This window comes from Dermochelys coriacea, chromosome 1 (assembly GCF_009764565.3).
Source record: "Dermochelys coriacea isolate rDerCor1 chromosome 1, rDerCor1.pri.v4, whole genome shotgun sequence".
In the NCBI taxonomy this organism is placed as follows: domain Eukaryota; kingdom Metazoa; phylum Chordata; order Testudines; family Dermochelyidae; genus Dermochelys; species Dermochelys coriacea.
The window spans coordinates 30,966,322-30,982,342 of NC_050068.2; the positions used below are offsets into that span (position 1 = coordinate 30,966,322).

Consider the following 16,021-nt stretch of genomic DNA (forward strand, 5'->3'; position numbering starts at 1 on the left):
GAGGTGAACTATAAGGTGTGGCAGCCAGGCTGCTGGAAATCGGAGCAAATTTACCACATCAATTTTCTAAAACCTTGGCATGATCGAGAGACATGCTTAGTCATGCAGGAGACCCTTCCCCAGGAGGATAGCTTACACGAGCAAGTGAGGATATCGTCCGACTTGACGCCGATCCAAAAGATCGAGGCAGCCGACATGATTAATCGCAACAGAGATGTGTTCTCCACAAACCAGGGCGGGCGACTGAGACCTATCACCATATCCGCACAATCCCCGGAGCCAAGGTAACATTGAGACCCTACCAAATCCCAGCAGCCAAAAGAGAGGAAATCAAGGCTGAAGTAAAGAAAATGTTAGAATTAGGGGTTATTGAAGAATCTTACAGTCAGTGGTCCAGTCCAATTGTTCTAGTGCCTAAACCTGACAGTACCATGAGATTCTGTAATGACTTTTGCCAACTGAATGAAATATCCCAGTTTGATGCATACCCCATACCATGCATCGATGAACTGGTTGACGACTGGGTAGTTCCCGATTCTTGACTACACTGGATCTGACAAAAGGGTACTGGCAGATTCCTCTGACCAAAGAATCTAAAGAAAAAACAGCATTCTCCACCCCGGATGGACTATTCCAGTACACCGTCCTCCCTTTTGGGCTACATGGGGCCCCAGCCACATTCCAGCGCCTCATGGATAAGCCTCTGCGCCCCCATACTAGTTATGCAGCTGCATACCTAGATGATGTCATCATCCATACCCCAGACCGGGGAACCCACTTGGAGAAAGTTGAGGCAGTACTGCGCACTTTAAGGCGGGCTGGCCTCACTGCTAATCCCACTAAATGCGCCATGGGGCTAGCAGAGGCTAGGTACCTGGGATATATTGTGGGAAGGGGTATAGTGAAGCCCCAAATGAATAAGCTAGAAGCAATTCAAAACTGGCCCCGGCCGACCCGAAAGAAGCAAGTCCGCGCATTTCTAGGCATGGTAGGCTACTACTGACGGTTTATTCCCCACTTCGCCACTATGGCAAGTCCCTTAATGGACCTGGTGAAGGCCCAAGGTCCTGACATGGTAAAGTGGACCGACGCAGCAGAGGGGGCATTTACAGACCTTCGGACGGCCCTCTGTAATGACCCCGTACTCATAGCCCCGGATTTTAACAAGGAATTTATTTTATGAACAGACGCTTCTGAAGTGGGGTTGGGAGCAGTTCTGTCATAAATGGTGGGAGAAGAGGAACACCCGATCCTCTGCCTAAGCAGAAAGCTTCTCCCAAGAGAACAGAAAACGCAGTAGTCGAGAGAGAATACCTTACTGTCAAATGGGCTATGGAGACACTGCGTTATTATATCTCTTGTTGTTATACCTCTTAGGCCAGCGATTTACTCTAGTGACAAACCATGCACCCCTCCAGTGGATGCAGCGGAATAAGGAAAAGAATGCAAGGGTCATCAGGTGGTTCTTATCCCTCCAACAATTCCAGTTCCGCATACAGCACAGGGCTGGATGCCACCATGGCAATGCTGATGGTCTGTCACGAGCATACTGCCTGGCGTCCCAAGTTGCCCAACTCTATGGTGTTGGGCGGGGGGGGAAATATGTGATGGGGCAAGGCCAGATGGCTATGGAAGAGTAGTGGGAGATAGATATATTAGCTCCAGGCTAAACAAATTCCTGGTACCAGGTTAAGTGAAATGAAAGCTGCTCCAGGTCAATTAAGACACCTGGGGCCAATTAAGAACTTTCCAGAAGGCAGGGAGAATGCTATGTTGATTGGGACACCTGAAGCCAATCGGGGCTGTCTGAAACTAGTTAAAAGCCTCCCAGTCAGTCAGGTGGGGGTGCATGTGAGGAGCTATGGGAAGAAATTGCGCTGTTGGAGAGGCTGAGCAGTACACACCATATCAGGCAAAAGGAAGGAGGCCCTGAGGTAAGGGTGAAATGGAGCTTGAGGAAGTGAGGGCTGCTGTGGGGGAAGTAGCCCAGGGAATTGTACATGTCATGTTTCTACAAGGTCAGCTACCATAGCTGACACTATTAGGGTCCCTGAGCTGGAGCCTGGAGTAGAGGGTGGACCCGGGCTCCCCCCCTGCCACCTTTGCCCCGTTTAATCACTGAGACTGGGAAACAACGGAGACTGTGCAAGGAAGGATAACTTCTCCTCACCTCCCTCGCTGGCTTATGATGAAAATGACTCAGTAGACTGTGACCCTTGTCTCTAGAGAAAGAAGGGTTACGTGGAAGGTCACAGTGAGCCTCTGAGGCTAGCGAAATCTGCCAGGTAACGCGGGACCCATGGGGGCAAGGACAGAGCTTTGTCACACTGCATAACTTCCTATAAATTAATGGATGGTTAAATCTCATAAACCGTTTTGAAAATTTACACCCAAATTTCTCACCTATGTGTCCATTTATATGAACATGCTGTACTTTTGGTGCCATGAGTCAGTTCATTATCCTGTATTTTTTCCATGTAGGTATCACAATCTTGGGGCTGTACAGAATAGGAGGTGTAAACTCCAAAGTGCAAAAGCTGATGAATACCATATTTTGTAAGTTTTGAAAGATTTTGCATCAAAAACTCTAATATCCACCAAGGACATTATGACTATGGTTTCCTTCATTGTCTCTACTCAAAAATGTGTGTACAATAGTAAGTTTAGTTTGCACTTGCAATTATAGGTGGCAAATTAAGTGAATAAGCATGCAAATAGTTAGCTATGTATGAAACTGGCCACTTGTATACATTGTTACTCAGTTTGTGCAGAGAGTCACTGAAGTTGCATACACAGCCTGGATAGATATTCATTTTTCACAATTAATTTAGTTTGTTTATTTGAATTTATTAAAAATGAAACAGGAAATCTGTCCGGAGCTCTCAACACCCCTGACACTATTTACAAGGGGAAAAAAGTTTTACCTCCCAATGATCAACAGGACTCAATCCTCTGTGAAACACAGAACTCCCCTCCCACATTTAATCAAACACTAATTCCACAGCAGCCTGTATAAATGGATGTACATTGCAACATGCCCCAGTGGTCAACAAACCCAGGCTGTTCAGGAAAGCTGGCTCCAGACGTGAGAACAGTCTGCTGCCAGTCTTCTCTCTTAACTTAAGAGGAATCCAACTGGAGTGTGTCTACTGACTGAGGCAGTATGACACAAGGATAGAGGAAGTCTCTCCTGTCGGAACACCTTAAGCAAGACCCTTTGGTGTTTACCAATCAAAAACAACATCTTAAATTCAATTAAGAAACAAATGGGCAGTCAATGCAAATAACTGAACAAAGCTGGCGCATGCAGACAGTTGAGGAAAAATGAGACCCATTGGATTTGTTTATATTTTGCAGCTGGGATTATTTAAATACATCTATAAATCCCTTTCTTCATTTAATTTTTATGCTCAGTTTATTGAATCTGTTTGTTGAGGCATGGAATACCAAACACCCAGAAGTGTCCCTCAACTTTAGGTCAATATATTACAACCATCATCAAGTATTAACTCACAGTTTATAACATTTTTCTTTATTGGGGGTTCTGGGGTTTCACTTATCTTGTTAATCTGGATATAACCTCCCTCTTTTTTGAAGATTGCTCTACATCAAAACCAAAGCAACTGGCAATCCCTGTATCACCTTGGGTTTAGTTTACTCTTTGAAGTTGGGCACAGAGTTGAGATGTCTGTATACTAGATGCTATTTCATTTTTCTGATACTTGACAAAAATTAAAGGATTTCAATGTATGTTCAAGTTGTTAGTTAATCTGGGTAATAAAATAACTATAAGAAATTAACACCTAATCTTTGTATGTTGTTTAAGCTTTGTGCTGCTTTCCTAACTAGTCTGCTAGTCAAAGTATAACACATTCCTAATTCAATTTTCTACCAGCCCCTAAATCTCCTCCTGATATGGATATTGATATGGACATTTGGGACAATAAAACAATAACAAGCGGACTAAAAAACTACCTCAGGTGAGTATGATGCTCTACATGTATCTCATTTCATGTCCCATTTACCCTTATTTATTGATATTGCATTACCTCTCTTTCACCACCTTAGAACACTAAATATATATAGGTTTCAGAGTAGCAGCCGTGTTAGTCTGTATTCGCAAAAAGAAAAGGAGTACTTATGGCACCTTAGAGACTAACAAATTTATTAGAGCATAAGCTTTCGTGAGCTACAGCTCACTTCATCGGATGCATTTCCGATGAAGTGAGCTGTAGCTCACGAAAGCTTATGCTCTAATAAATTTGTTAGTCTCTAAGGTGCCACAAGTACTCCTTTTCTTTTTGTAAATATATATAATGATTTTGGCTAGCCTAATAATATTCCAGTAATTATTTATTTTAATGAATCTGCATTTGATTATGCTATCTGTCTGCCTGCTATTGAATCAGTTGTGCTCTATAAAACCCTACATTTGGAGGGGGGGAAAGTTAATTGCATTTGTTGATCTGTAAATCCTTTATCTAAACTGCACAGTATGAGACACTAAATCTTTCTAATTTGTTAAATCCTTTATCTAAATTGCACAGCATGATATTTCACTAATTTATTGTTAAAGCAGGGTAAAATCATGGCTCCCTGCATAAATGTTAATTCTCATTTCATATCCTATTATACAGGTCACTTTACAGGAATTGGGAATAAATATATCCCCAAACAATTAGAACATTCATACTAAACCTTCAGCAATTTGGAAACCCTTTAAAAATAAGGGTCATGATTTTCTAGAGTGACTGTGATTTTGGAGTCCTCAACTTTTGGGTGCCAATTTGTGACACTTTGAAGGGACCAAGCTTGCAGAGACTAGGTGTTCAGGACGTCCTAAAAATCAAAACCTCTGAAACTCAATTAAGTTGGTCACTCAAAAATGGAGGCATCAAAAATCACTAATCACTTTTGAAAATCTTGGTTAGGTTGAGGTGGTTGCTTATGTAATTTTATAATAAGAAATTGTAGTAATAATGTTTCTTATGACTGCAGACAATTCATAGGTTGTCTTTTGACTGAAGAGTCTTCCCAGTTCACTACATATCAGGATTTCAGTGCCACACTGGAGTCTTCATGATATATGTGGATTTCACCAGCTGAGGCTTGAAGCCTAATTGTCCCCTCACTTTTCCACCTTCAGCAAAACTGCTGATGACTTTGGTGGAGTTATTCCTGTTTTTACAGCTTTGTAAGTGAGAAGGCAGTCAGGCCCTTGGTCTGTGATAAAGGCAATGGTATTGGCATTCCTGTTTAAATTACTCACAGAGTGGCACTGGATTTAGCTAGAGAAGATTTTCATCAGACCTTGCACGTGACTGAATGGTGCTATGGTTGTAGCCTGTAGGCAATGAATTCGTTTCACTGGCACCCAGATGCTAATCATATTGACATAGTAGCAACAGCAATAAAATACAAGAAAGGATTTTTAAAAGTAATACATTTTCTAAAATTATGTTTTTTTAAATTTTATGACCAGGTGTCTTACAGAACCACTGATGACCTTCAAGTTGCACAAGGATTTCATTGTTGCCGTTAGTAAGTAAAACACTAAAGAAATTAGTAAGTCTTCAGGAGAGTAATACTTTTTTTGATCCATCTCTCACCCACTGTTTCTGGAGAACATTCGTTACAATATATTTTCCCGTGTTCTGCCTACTTTTGTTTCAAATAACCCAGGCAATGATTTATTTCAAGAGATATGAAATTATACATATGTGGACATTATTATGTATTTGTAGTGCATTAGCACCAACTGGCCCCAATCATAAGCTCCAGGCTCACTGTGCTGGGTTCTATACTAATATAATAAAAAGACAGTTCCTGCCCCAAGGAACTCAAAATTGAAGTATGTATGTACATAATATTCTCTCTCCCTCCCTCTTACTTACACACACACACACACACACACGCACACACACACAAAATCTCTGTTAAAAGAATATTAAAGTTTCAAAATCAAGCATTCAAAAGTTAATAAATGCTAGAATTAAGGTTCTCTGTCTGTGCAACCTTAATTTTTTTGATTTTTTTCTGATATTTACAAATACATAAAGTGCTAATTATCCTCATCCCTCCTCAAACCACCATAAGAGTAAATATAAAAGATGCTGTTAAGGATCATTGGGTCAAATCTTGGCTCTGTTGAAATCAATGACAAAACTCCTGCTGACTTCAGTATTTCACCCATTGAATTAACTGAGTTTGTTTGAAGTACAATTCCCAGAATGTTCATGTAATAAACATACCTGCATTGTTCTCAGATTTTTTGAAGGCTTTTTAACAGCAGATTGATGGTTTGCCTTATTGTAATGTGTAGTGTGCCTAGTTTAGAGTTATTGACACCATCCTTACACACATCTTTGGGGTGCACCTTAATTTAATAACATGCTCCTTATTTTTATTTAACAGAATCCGATGACCAAAACTACAGGGTTGAGGCGGTACATGCACTTGTTCATAAATTACCAGAGAAAAACAGAGAGATGCTGGACATCCTAATCAAGCATTTGGTCAAGTAATTCCACCATTATTTTTATCTGTTTGGTGTTTGGGGGTGTGGACTTGGATGTGGGCTTCTTTTCCCCCCTTTTGTTTGTCAATTTTGGCTATTCAAGTTTGTTTGGGGTTTTTTAACTGAGAAGATAAGTACTTGAAAATTTCATCAGACTTGTAAAATGCAGGACAAAATTTTGTGACCAAAGAACTGCCAACTAGAAATAGGATCATAACTCAGAGCCATGGATGTTCTCAGAAAATGATTGTATGTATTAAATGGGACTAATTCATATAACTGTTCTCACTCCTGTTCTGAGTGCATGAATTAACACTAATGAAATTGAATTGATGACCAAAGCTGTCCTTATGATTCACCCATTATTTTAGCAGAGTTTATATGAAGTACAATTCCCAGAATGTTCATGTAATAAATATAACTGATCCATAACTGATGACCTTTATCCTGTCTCAGTCAGTGCTCAATACCAGATGATTCAGAAGAAAGTTTAAGAACGCTGTCATAGCAGATGTGAAAAAATCTGTGCGTTTCCCCCTCCACCCTGCCCCCCAAATGAGATCTCACTCTGATCTCTAATGGATAGACATTGGCTTTATCCAGAAGAATGAGATTTTATATCCGTTCCAAAATATTTATCATTAATTATGATAACTCTGGATATTCTTGATAGCTATATAAATCTCCAGTCTCTTCTTGAATCTTGCTAAATGCTTGTCATCGGCAACTTCATGTAGCAATGAGTACCACAGTCTAATTATGCCTTGTGTGAAAAACTTCCCTTTTATCAGTTTTGAATCTGCCACCCTTTAATTTCATTGACTGTCCCTTTGTTCTTATGTCATGAGATAAGGAAGATATAAAAACCTGTTCTACTCTCTCTAGACCATTCATTATTTTGTTTATTTCTCTTACTCATCTCCTTTCCAAAGTAAACCCAATCTTTTCAATCTCTCTTCAGATGATAGTTTTTCCAGGCCCTTTATCATTCTCGTCACTCTTTTCTGAACACCTTCCAGTTCTGCGCTATCCTTTTTGAGATAAGGTGATGAGTACTTCACATAGTATTCCAGCTGAGGCTGGACCATTGGTTTTTATAAAGACATTAGACTATTTTCCATCTCATTCCTTATGCGTCCAAATATCATCTTTGTTTTGTTCATCTCAGCTGCACACTGAGCAGAGGTTTCCATTGAACCATCCACAATGATGCCCAGGTCCCTCTCCTGAGCTGATAGTTAATTTAGAACCCTGTAAGATAAATGAGTAATTTATATTTTTCCCTCCAATGTGCACTCTTGCATCTATTAAAAAAAAAAAACACTGTATGATTTGCTGGCTATGTAATATAAGTCACACTATTTTAATTTGTTTTCATTCTTCCTTGTACTTCCTTTCCCTATCCCTCTTCCCTGTATCTATCTGCATATGTTTGTCTAATCCTTGATTTCATGCCCTTTGAGACATAGACAGGTTTGGATTTTTTAAGAAAAAGAGAACCTCTGAAAAGGAGCATGCACAGTTATGATGCTATGTAAATATATCATAATACATTAGCAAACAGGCAAACAACAGAGGCTTGACACTGTCTTCAAAAAAAGAAAAGAAGTATTTCACTCTTTGAAAAACTTCCCATGCAAATTACACATTTGCCTCCTTGAGAGTAGAGATCATTTCATAATGTGCTTGAATAATTCCATACTTCCAGAGTACAGGTAGCCAGGAGTCTGCAGACTGGTAATATCCAAAATTTACCATCACTGTGATACAGCAAAGAGTGAGATTTCAAGGAGAAAGCAATTGTGCCTTGATGAATGAGACATGCAGCCACCTGAAATGTCTGAGGACATAGGTCTGAATCCATTCAATACCCCAGCAAAAATAACACTAGTGAAGAGAAAATTGGTTATCAAAATGTTCCATATTACAAGCATTCTGAGCAACAATTCTTTTTTTTCTTTCCTTTTGCAACAAAGTGAGTCTTTGATGCTATATCCGAATTTCTGCCTAGTCATTTATTGTCAGAATAATATTAAATACATCATTCCATTTATTAACTACATGAACCAATTTGTCACCAAGGAAACCCAAGTATAGTGAAATCATTACTCTTTGTGTTCTATTGTCTATACTTTGAGATTATATAGTTTGTTTAAAAGACCTTAAAACTTTTTATCCAGGACAATAACTTGTGCTTCTAAAAAAAACCTCATTTTCATGATTTGGGCCTCAAATGTGTCTTCCAGAATTGTTACTTAAACAGCAATCTGAGATGTTTTAAGCTACTCTTAATTAGGTAAAATAGAAGCAGTGTTCAGTAGAAGGCATTTATCTTCCTCCATTTTTATCTGGTTATCATGAATCCAAAGAAATGAATACTCTTTTTTACTGGATCTCAATGTAAATGGGGTATCAAAGTCTGCACTTTGAAATAGAAAGGGAATATTTTTTGTATTCACTGTCTCATTTCTCTGGTCATCCCATTATTTTCTGTGCTGCAGAGAATTCTGTTATCCACTCATTATTATACGTACCTAGTACTAACAGCTCAACAATCAGAATGAGAGAGGTCATGGGATCTATGCCCAGGATTGGGAGCCAGCAACTCCTGAGATTTGATCCTGCTTCAGACAGATTCCCTCTGTGACCTGTGGAAAGTCATTTAATATTTCCACCTCAGTTTTCCCATCTTTGTAATGGGGATGGTTTGTTACATACCATATACTATCTTTGTTATTGTACTTGCCTACCAAACAATGGTGCTCTGAGGATTAATTTAGTTACTTTTTATATACTGCTTTAAAAACAAATAGAGCTACCAGTAAGTATGGGCCAAGTGATCTTACTTCAAAAGGTAAAAGTATCAAGCTCATCACGTGACCTTGATTAATGGAACGCTCTCAGAGGTAGTTTGTGGATTGGAAGAAAATGGGAGGGGATGTTGTTTTAACTTATATTTTAAAGCTTTTGTGGATGAATCTTGCTGCTCACAAATGGTGGGGTCTGCAGAGTACCAGGGACTAAGAATAAATACACTAAAGAGGCAGCTAAAATGTTGTTTGTCATCTCTAGAAATGTTCAGAGTAATAGAGTGCTTAGTGAAATATCAGATAACAATGACAGGGAGCGATCATAAAGCAGAATGAGGAAGGAAGAAGTTAATGCCACGGCAACTTATTCTATTCAGTTTAGCAAGGCTCCACAAAATTCTCTAGAAACTGCTAAATAGGCTACAACAATAGGAGAACTGTAGCATTGGAACCACTGGTAATTATTTGCAAAAAGAAAAGGAGTACCCGTGGCACCTTAGAGACTAACAAATTTATTAGAGCATAAGCTTTCGTGAGCTACAGCTCACTTCATCGGATGCATTTGGTTTTTTTCCACCAAATGCATCTGATGAAGTGAGCTGTAGCTCACGAAAGCTTATGCTCTAATAAATTTGTTAGTCTCTAAGGTGCCACGGGTACTCCTTTTCTTTTTGCGAATACAGACTAACACGGCTGCTACTCTGAAACCTGGTAATTATTTGTAAGAGTTTGTGAGGTTGTGACCTGTATTCGGCAAACATTCTTATTTATGAAGAGAGAAAAGGGGGAGGGAGGGACACTGAGAATTACTGACCAGAATTTTTTACTTCACTCTCTGGTAAATTTGTAGAAAAACTTTCACAGTAGTCAGTATGTCAGTTCTTAGAGAAAAAGAGAAACAGTAGACAGTGTGGGTTAATGAAAAACAAAACACAGAGTATGGACTAACAGGTTTTAAAGTCAGAGGGGACCTGACCTTATATACAACACAGGCAAAAAAAAATTCACCTGTTAATTCTTTAAAAAGGGAAGGAGAATCCGGGGAACTACAGGCCAATCAGCCTCACCTTAGTCCCTGAAAAAGTCATGGAGCAGGTCCTCAAGGAATCAATTCTGAAGCACTTAGAGGAGAGGAAAGTGATCAGGAACAGTCAGCATGGATTCACCAAGGGCAAGTCATGCCTCACTAAAATAATTGCCTTCTATGATGAGATAACTGGCTCTGTGAATGAGGGGAAAGCAGTGGACATGTTATTCCTTGACTTCAGCTAAGTTTTTGACACGGTCTCCCACAGTATTCTTGCCAGCAAGTTAAAGAAGTATGGGCTGGATGAATGGACTATAAAGTGGATAGAAAGCTGGCTAGATCGTCGGGCTCAACGGGTAGTGATCAATGGCTCCATGTCTAGTTGGCAGCCGGTATCAAGCAGAGTGCCCCAAGGGGCGGTCCTGAGGCTGGTTTTGTTCAATATCTTCATTAATGATCTGGAGGATGGTGTGGATTGCACCCTCAGCAAGTCTGCAGATGACACTAAACTTGGAGGAGAGGTAGATATGCTGGAGGGTAGGGATAGGATATAGAGGGACCTAGACAAATTAGTGGATTGGGCAAAAAGAAATCTGATGAGGTTCAACAAGGACAAGTGCAGAGTCCTGCACTTAGGATGGAAGAATCCCATGCACTGCTACAGACTAGGGACCGAGCAGCTAGGCAGCAGTTCTGCAGAAAAGAACCTAGGGGTTACAGTGGACGAGAAGTTGGATATGAGTCAACAATGTGCCCTTGTTGCCAAGAAGGAAAACGGCATTTTGGGCTGTATAAGTAGGGGCATTGCCAGCAGATCGAGGGACGTGATCGTTCCCCTCTATTCGACATTGGTGAGGCCTCATCTGGAGTACTGTGTCCAGTTTTGGGCCCCACACTACAAGAAGGATGTGAAAAAATTGGAAAGTGTCCAGCGTAGGGCAACAAAAATGATTAGGGGACTGGAACACATGATTTATGAGGAGAGGCTGAGGGAACTGGGATTGTTTAGTCTGCGGAAGAGAAGAATGAGGGGGGATTTGATAGCTGCTTTCAACTACCTGAAAGGGGGTTCCAGAGAGGATGGATCTAGACTGTTCTCAGTGGTAGCAGATGACAGAACAAGGAATAATGGTCTCAAGTTGCAGTGGGAGAGGTTTAAGTTGGATAGTAGGAAAAACTTTTTCACTAGGAGGGTGGTGAAGCACTGGAATGCGTTACCTAGGGAGGTGGTGGAATCTCCTTCCTTTGAGGTTTTTAAGGTCAGGCTTAACAAAGCCCTGGCTGGAATGATTTAGTTGGGGATTGCTCCTGCTTTGAGCAGGGGGTTGGACTAGATGACCTCCTGAGGTCCCTTCCAACCCTGATATTCTATGAATTCCTACATCAATCCCATATCTTGTGACTGATCTCTAGAGCATGTTTTTTTAAGAAAGATATTTCATGGCTCTGAGGCCCCTATCCTACAAAGATTTACACTTTTACTTGATTTAGCACATTTGAGTAATCCCATTGTGTTCAGTGCATAGTCAAGCACGGGCATAAATCAGTGCAGGATTTGGAGCCTTTATGAATAAACAAATACAGTAGTCATATTGTCGTGTATTTCGATTTTAGTAAGATATTTAATGCGTGCCACATTTTCATTTAATGTGGATTAAATCTGATGTTGGACTCTCAGGCCGTCAAGCCTTTGTGGTTTCATAGGAATGGACCAAATGGCAAACGATCGCTACAGCCGACTAACTGGCTAAGCGTTGAAGAAGATCAATCCATACCAGGACCTCCAACCCTCTGTTCACAACCCTCAGGTTAATAACCTAGGTTATATTCTGCTCCTGGAAAGAAGCATTCAGAGCAAGCCTATGCTGATCAGAGAAGTATTCTGCAAAGGGAGAGCCACATTGACGATGGAAAACCCTTATGTCTTCTCTGAGCTCAGACAAGTAATTCAAAATTTACTCCAGGAAAGCCAGTACACTTCAGAGTGGAAAAGGAGCTGTCAATGTTGATTATCTGCTCCATCACATAAAATAGCAAAGAGGCATGCAGTGGGCTTAATTTTAATAAAGTTCACAACTTTATAGACTCATCAAGTACCTTCTGCAATTCCACTGACATCCTCTTTGCCACTACAGTGTCTCTGTGAATTGAATAATATTCCCAATGCTTGGGGCATAGAATCAACTAGATTCTAGTCATAAGGCCACTGTGTTTTCCTGTCATAGCTCAAGTACTATCAGTTCAAATACCAATCCAACCCAACTGCCAAGAATTGATTACTGGAAAGCTTCAAAGATGCCTTTTCCACCCCATAGCCCATATCAGGAGACAGCAAAAGAGGCAGTCCTCGTATATGAATTCTTCTCACTCATCTTGGACAAATGTTACAAGTTGGTCAGAGGAAGACACATCTGTAGTTTCATCCATGTGTACTGAGAAATATTGGCTCTCCTCAGCCTCTGAAGCTGTGTCATGAAAACCATATCACATCAGCTGATGATATTGGAGGAAGTAATTGTTTTGACAGGACATGGGGTTCAAGCAACGTTTCCCAAATTATGAGCTTTTTGGCACCTTTTATTATTTGCAGTGATATGACATCTGATGCTTGGAGGGCTATCATATTTACAATATATTTATGTAATAGAACCGTGGATTTTCATAGAATCATAGAAGATAAGGGTTGAAAGAGACCTCAGGTGGTCATCTAGTCCAACCCCCTGCTCAAAGCAGGACCAATCCCCAGCTAAATCATCCTAGTCAGGGCTTTGTCAAGCTGGGCCTTAAAAACCTCTAAGGATGGAGATTCCACCATCTCCCTAGGTAACCCATTCCAGTACTTCACCACCCTCCTAGTGAAACAGGTTTTCCTAAACCTCCTCCACTGCAACCTGAGACTATTGCTCCTTTTTCTGTCATCTGCCACCACTGAAAACAGCCTAGCTCCATCCTCTTTCAAACCCCTCTTCAAGTACTTGAAGGATGCTATCAAATCCCCCCTCATTCTTCTTTTCTGCAGACTAAATAAGCCTAGTTCCCTCAGCCTCTCCTCATAAGTCATATGCCCCAGACCCCAGAGAATACTGTGGGAGACCATCTCAAAAGCTTTGCTAAAGTCAAGATACATCACATCCACTGCTTTCCCCATATCCACAGAGCCAGTTATCTGATCCTAGAAGGCAATCAGGTTAGTCGGGCATGACTTGCCCTTCGTGAATCCGTGTTGACTGTTCCTGATGACCTTCCTCTCCTCCAAGTGCTTCAAAATGGATTCCTTGAGGACCTGCTCCATGGTTTTTCCAGAGACTGAGGTGAGGCTGAGTGGATTTCTTTCATAAAGATGGATGCTGGATCTCCAAATGGCTCAGTGCTCCTTTCTTTTAATAACCATATTTGTGGCCATATTCAGGGAACAGATTGCCCAACAAGTTCTTGGAATATATTGGAGACATTTTTTTTTTAATTTTAGAAGGTGGAGAAAGCTACTAGGGGAGAGGCTGTTCTAGATTTTATTTTGACAAATAGGGAAGAACTGGTTGAGAATTTGAAAGTGGAAGGCAGCTTGGGTGACAGTGATCATCAAATGATAGCATTCATCATTCTAAGGAATGGTAGGGAGGGAAACAGTGCAATAAAGAAAAGGAGTACCGGTGGCACCTTAGAGACTAACGAATTTATTAGAGCATAAGCTTTCGTGAGCTACAGCTCACTTCATCGGATGCATTTGGTGGAAAAAACAGAGGAGAGATTTATATACACACACACAGAGAACATGAAACAATGGGTTTATCATACACACTGTAAGGAAAGTGATCACTTAAGATAAGCCATCACCAGCAGCAGGGGGGTAAAGGAGGAAAACCTTTCATGGTGACAAGCAAGGTAGGCTAATTCCAGCAGTTAACAAGAATATCAGAGGAACAGTGGGGGGTGGGGTGGGAGGGAGAAATACCAGGGGGAAATAGTTTTACTTTGTGTAATGACTCATCCATTCCCAGTCTCTATTCAAGCCTAAGTTAATTGTATCCTGTTGGCAAATTAATTCCAATTCAGCAGTCTCTCGTTGGAGTCTGTTTTTGAAGCTTTTTTGTTGAAGTATAGCCACTCTAAGATCTGTGATCGAGTGACCAGAGAGATTGAAGTGTTCTCCAACTGGTTTTTGAATGTTATAATTCTTGACGTCTGATTTATGTCCATTCATTCTTTTACGTAGAGACTGTCCAGTTTGGCCAATGTACATGGCAGAGGGGCATTGCTGGCACATGATGGCATATATCACATTGGTAGATGAACAGGTGAACAAGCCTCTGATAGTGTGGCTGATGTGATTAGGCCCTATGATGGTATCCCCTGAATAGATATGTGGACAGAGTTGGCAACGGGCTTTGTTGCAAGGATAGGTTTCTGGGTTAGTGGTTCTGTTGTGTGGTGTGTGGTTGCTGGTGAGTATTTGCTTCAGATTGGGGGGCTGTCTGTAAGCAAGGACTGGTCTGTCTCCCAAGATCTGTGAGAGTGATGGCTCGTCCTTCAGGATAGGTTGTAGATCCTTGATGATGCGTTGGAGAGGTTTTAGTTGGGGGCTGAAGGTGATGGCTAGTGGCGTTCTGTTGTTTTCTTTGTTGGGCCTGTCCTGTAGTAGGTGACTTCTGGGTACTCTTCTGGCTCTGTCAATCTGTTTCTTCACTTCAGCAGATCTTAGAGTGGCTATACTTCAACAAAAAAGCTTCAAAAACAGACTCCAACGAGAGACTGCTGAATTGGAATTAATTTGCAAACTGGATACAATTAACTTAGGCTTGAATAGAGACTGGGAATGGATGAGTCATTACACAAAGTAAAACTATTTCCCCCTGGTATTTCTCCCTCCCACCCCACCCCCCACTGTTCCTCTGATATTCTTGTTAACTGCTGGAATTAGCCTACCTTGCTTGTCACCATGAAAGGTTTTCCTCCTTTCCCCCCCCTGCTGCTGGTGATGGCTTATCTTAAGTGATCACTCTCCTTACAGTGTGTATGATAAACCCATTGTTTCATGTTCTCTGTGCGTGTGTATATAAATCTCTCCTCTGTTTTTTCCACCAAATGTATCCGATGAAGTGAGCTGTAGCTCACGAAAGCTTATGCTCTAATAAATTTGTTAGTCTCTAAGGTGCCACCGGTACTCCTTTTCTTTTTGCGAATACAGACTAACACGGCTGCTACTCTGAAAAAAGTGCAATAAAGATAATGGATTTCAGGAAAACAGACATTAGCAAAAGAGTCCTACAAAATGTGGAAACTAGTTCAAATTAAAGAGGATAAATATAAACAATAACACAAGTATACAGGGACAAAATCAGAAAGGCCATGGCACAAAACAAGATTAAACTAGCTAGAGACATAAAGGGTAAAACAAAAATATTCTACAAATGCATTAGAAGCAAGAGGAAGACCAAGGACAGGGTAAGCCCATTACTCATGGGGCGGGGGGGGAGACAATAAGAGAAAATATGGAAATGGCAGAAGTGCTAAATGATATTTTTGTTTGTTTTCACCAAAAAAGTTAGTAGCGATTGGACATCTAACATACTGAATGCCAGTGAAAATGAGGTTGGATCAGAGACTAAACTAGGGAAAGAACAACCTAAAAATTACTTAGACAATGTATCTATAAGGAGGGCTTTGGGA

General features: G+C 40.7%; 1 protein-coding gene across 1 annotated transcript in view; it reads left to right on the plus strand.

Annotated features, from left to right (window-relative positions):
• ARHGAP42 (Rho GTPase activating protein 42) overlaps positions 1-16,021 on the plus strand; it is a 306,489-nt gene that overhangs the window by 251,633 nt on the left and 38,835 nt on the right. The window contains 4 exon segments of the mRNA XM_043504183.1: positions 2,482-2,556; positions 3,896-3,980; positions 5,483-5,541; positions 6,415-6,520. Coding sequence (XP_043360118.1) covers positions 2,482-2,556; positions 3,896-3,980; positions 5,483-5,541; positions 6,415-6,520 — 325 coding nt within the window.